The sequence below is a fragment of the Octopus bimaculoides genome, chromosome 5 (assembly GCF_001194135.2).
Source record: "Octopus bimaculoides isolate UCB-OBI-ISO-001 chromosome 5, ASM119413v2, whole genome shotgun sequence".
Taxonomy (NCBI): Eukaryota; Metazoa; Mollusca; class Cephalopoda; order Octopoda; family Octopodidae; genus Octopus; species Octopus bimaculoides.
In genome coordinates, this window is record NC_068985.1 from 109,925,798 (window position 1) to 109,929,975 (window position 4,178).

General features: G+C 37.3%; 1 protein-coding gene across 1 annotated transcript in view; it reads right to left on the reverse strand.

Annotated features, from left to right (window-relative positions):
* The window catches only part of LOC106877428 (uncharacterized PE-PGRS family protein PE_PGRS54), a 58,501-nt gene that overhangs the window by 31,424 nt on the left and 22,899 nt on the right, over positions 1 to 4,178 (reverse strand). Inside the window, exons 6-9 of the mRNA XM_014926329.2 lie at positions 3,768 to 3,851; positions 2,626 to 2,805; positions 2,070 to 2,252; positions 348 to 500 (exon numbers count right to left, since the gene is read on the reverse strand). Coding sequence (XP_014781815.2) covers positions 348 to 500; positions 2,070 to 2,252; positions 2,626 to 2,805; positions 3,768 to 3,851 — 600 coding nt within the window. The remainder of the gene's footprint in view (positions 1 to 347; positions 501 to 2,069; positions 2,253 to 2,625; positions 2,806 to 3,767; positions 3,852 to 4,178) is intronic.

Below are 4,178 nucleotides of genomic sequence, written 5' to 3' on the forward strand. Positions count from 1 at the left end.
TATATATACATTATATATTTACATATATATTCGCATATATATATGTGTGTGTGTGTGTGAGTGTGTGTGTGTGTGTGTGTGTGCGTCCATTTCTTTCACTCTCTACCACTTTTGCTCTCTACCTCTCTCTTTCTTTCTTAATCTTTCTCTCTCCTTCTCGCTTTCTCTCTCTCACTGACTATTCTTCTTTGTGATTGATTCCCCCGATGCGTTTCTCTTTCTTCTGATGAAAGACAAACGTCCGAAACGTTAACACTCATTTGTCTCATTAAAGCTTATAACTAATATAGTATTGGTAAGTCTTGTCTTGCCCACAATAGTACAATAAACAAAACTAAAAAACTTACTTGTAGGCTCGATTGGCTCCCTTGAGTGCAATCCTTTTGATGGAGTGTATTCATCTCGAACCCCCGATGGTATGTTAGTGACATCTGGAACATGTTCTGGAAGGGCTGAAATATCTGGAATTCCTTCTGCTGTATTCCAAATACCGGGAACGCCTGAAAGTGGAAAATGAGAAATTAAAACAGCTTTTCGAGAAAAGACATTATCTTATAACCAACTCTTGATCTCAAATGTTAAGGGGTATCATTAAAAACAATCCATGAGTATTGATGCAGTTGATGGCGGCGGCGGCGGTGGTGGTAGCGGTGGCGGCGGTGGTTGTGGTTTTATTATTACTTAACAGTAAAGTAGCGCAGTGGTGTTCACCAGTCATTTAATATATAGATTATTGGGTAATAGGAAACACACTCGTGGTGCTCGGATTATTGTCTTGGACTAATCCTATAGGAAGCCTCGAATTCAAATCCGTAAAGCAACAGACTACTCCAGGATATACGGCGAATACCACATGGCATTCGTCACGTGCTATTTAGTACCATACATTTAAGCCTTGTGTTCAAATTCTACCTAGGCCATTTATTTTTTTAAAATTGACTTGCCTTGATAAAATAAATTCCATATCAGGCCCTTGGATCGATTGATTCGACAGCACTTTTCTAAATCTTGCAGTTCTTGTGGTACCAAAACCGAAACTCATTGATGTAGTACTCAGAAAATATTTCTGTGTGGTTAAAAAGTTTGCTTCCCAGCTATGTAGTTTGGGGTTCAGTTTCACTGTGCGTCATCTTGGACAAATGCCTTCTCACCCTGGGCCGCCCAAGGATTTGTCGGTAAATTTAATAGACAGAAATTAAGAGAAATCACTCGTATATATATATATATGTGTGTGTGTGTATATGTATGTATGTGTGTATGTATATGTATGTACGTATGTATGTATATATAATTTCATAACGTACCTGAAGAGCGCAGAGTTGCATAGACGGACTGTTATGTAACACTCCGTTGAACGCCTAGTGCGAAACCGATTGGTAAGATCAGCCGTAATGGATGTATAATACTGTACACTTCAATTTATATATATGTATATATGTGTATATATATATATATATATATATATATATGATTTTACAAAATGGAACAAGAACGCAACAGACGACAATAAAACATCCGGACAGAGAGACGATACAAAGACGGACAGAAAAAAAACAAAAAAAAAATAGGCGGCCAGGAAAAACAAGGACGAGTCATTCGCACTCCTTTCTGATGAAGAGCGTAGGTTCGAAATGTAAAAGACCTTCTCACCTTCCCGAGCGTTAAACTAATACACGTGTTTGTTGTTTGTACACCTGTCTTCGTCTTTTGTTTTTCTGTAAATTTCAACTATATATATATATATATATATATACATACACACATACATACATATGTATTTAGACATATATGTGTGCGTGTGTGTGTATGCGTGCGAGTGCGTGTGTGCAGTAATGGGATCATTTAAATCAGATCAAGACGAATCAACAATGAGGCTCTTTTGTGGGTTTTGGCTAGCCATTTTATTCTGGATATTCCAGGTAATGTAATCATCCAGATTGTCGTCAATAAGGGGAAATGGGATCAAACTAGTATCAATTATCACTCAAATCAAAGTAAATATCAAAAAATAATAAAATCAAAAAAGAAGACAGCAAGGATGAAGAGAAAAAATATCTTATAACACTCACTGCCAGCTACGCATTCTTTTAACAGGCCGGCCCATACGGTTCCAATTGGACAAGATCTCACAAATAACCATCCATGGACACATTGGTAGAATTGTCTTACGGATCCAGGTTTGCTGTAGTAAGTGTCTTGTAGACATGGTAGACAATCTGTGTCATCGTTACCATAGAGACAAAGGGATGATGCTGGAGAAATAGAAGCGGAAACTTGGCGTTATACAGTTATAATCTTTGTGAATATAGAATGTCGTTGATGAAACGGTGGTATGAATATCACCTAATCTCTTTCTTCGTGGCTTAAAATTTTAAAGGATGTGTTGAAAACACACAGCTGGTAATATAATACTATATTACATGCATATGCAATCACATAAACACACACAGCATTTAAAGTGCGACTGCACTGATTACTTTGAAATGACATGGTTTCAAAGCCGGCTTCTTAACCACAGAGAAATGAGGGTGTCAAAACCTGTAATACACTTATAATGGATGTTTCGTTAGAGTTGAAATGTAACCAGTTACATATGAATGAAGAAAACAATTAAGAGATTCTCACCTCCGTAAACGCATGCTGATAACGTGCTATTCCATATTGTTCCCGAGGGACAATACATGAGGTAGAGCCAACCATTTTTGCAATGATAGAAGTGAGAAAGAGATGCTGATTTGCTGTGATAACTGTCATTTTCGCATGGTTTACATTTAGGATTATAGACGCCAAAAACACACATCGTCTCTGAAATCAAAATAAGATATTTATTATTACTGAATAATAATCCTTTATACTACTGGCACAAGACCAGAAATTTTGGGGCAGGGAATAGTCGATTACATCGACCTCAGTACTAGATAACAGGCAATATTAGATGTTATATTTTGGAAACCCCGTCACTTTAATAAGAAACGAAGACCAACTCAACTTCATCTATTTTATTGGCAGGTTCATAACATGAAACTAAGCATCTAATGGAGAATAAGAATAAGAGATCTCTCGCAGCCTTGTGGGACTCACCTCCGTTACGGTGCCTTGAAGAAGAAGAAGAAGAAGAAGAAGAAGAAGAAGAAGAAGAAGAAGAAGAAGAAGAAGAAGAAGAAGAAGAAGACAAGGACACACTTTTGACTGTAATTTATATGAAATAGATACAGTGTACTCCTTTACTTGTTTCAGTGATGGATTGCGAGCATACTGGAGTGCCACCTTGAAGGGCTTAGCCGAACTAAAGTCAAGGCTGAGTCCACTGAATTGCGATCAAAGGCTTTCTATTTATGACCATCCAATCCTTTTGCTCACGGCCTAATATATTTAGAACTACGGAATCCTTTCTTCTTTTCTCATCTTTTAAGACAGTTGTGTGTGATATAGGAAAAAGATGAAAATATTTTGCCGCTGTTTTTAGCAGATCGGTGGTAGGACCACATAGTGGGTTCCCCGTTGGCACGTCAACCCCACCTTCACACTTTTCAACAACTAAAGTGAAACAGAATAAAAGTATAATCTTTTCTACTATAGACACAAGGTCCGAAATTTTGGGAAGGGGGCTAGTCGATTAGACCGCCCCAGTACACAACTGGTACTTAATTTATCAACTCCGAAAGGATGAAAAGCAGAGTCGACCTCAATGGAATTTGAACTCAGGACGTAACGACAGACGAAATAAGAATGAAAGTAAAATATAAGCATTAAGGTTTGATGGTTACCAGAAGCACTTTGAACTTGCTGTGTCGGTTGAACATCCAGACTGTCCCTACGTATATTCAGCTTGTTCTTCCATCGTGACAGAACTAGAAATAAAAAAGCACGTTTTTTTTTTTTAATGTAAAGCATGGAAAAAAAGGAAATATGAAATGTGTATATTTGTGTTTCGTGGCTTTTCTTAATTGATATCTCCTTATGTTATATCACACTCCTTTGACAGATTCATACTGAGGATGACCTCCATTGCTTCATTCATATATTCCTATGGGTATACTAACATAAATCATAACGAAAACTTTATACACTACAAACGCACTATATTCTAGTTTTGAGGAGGAGGAGTAAGAAGGTGGTGGTGGTGATGGTGAAGGGAGGGAATAGATGATGAAAGAAAAAAGAAAGAAGCAAAGAAA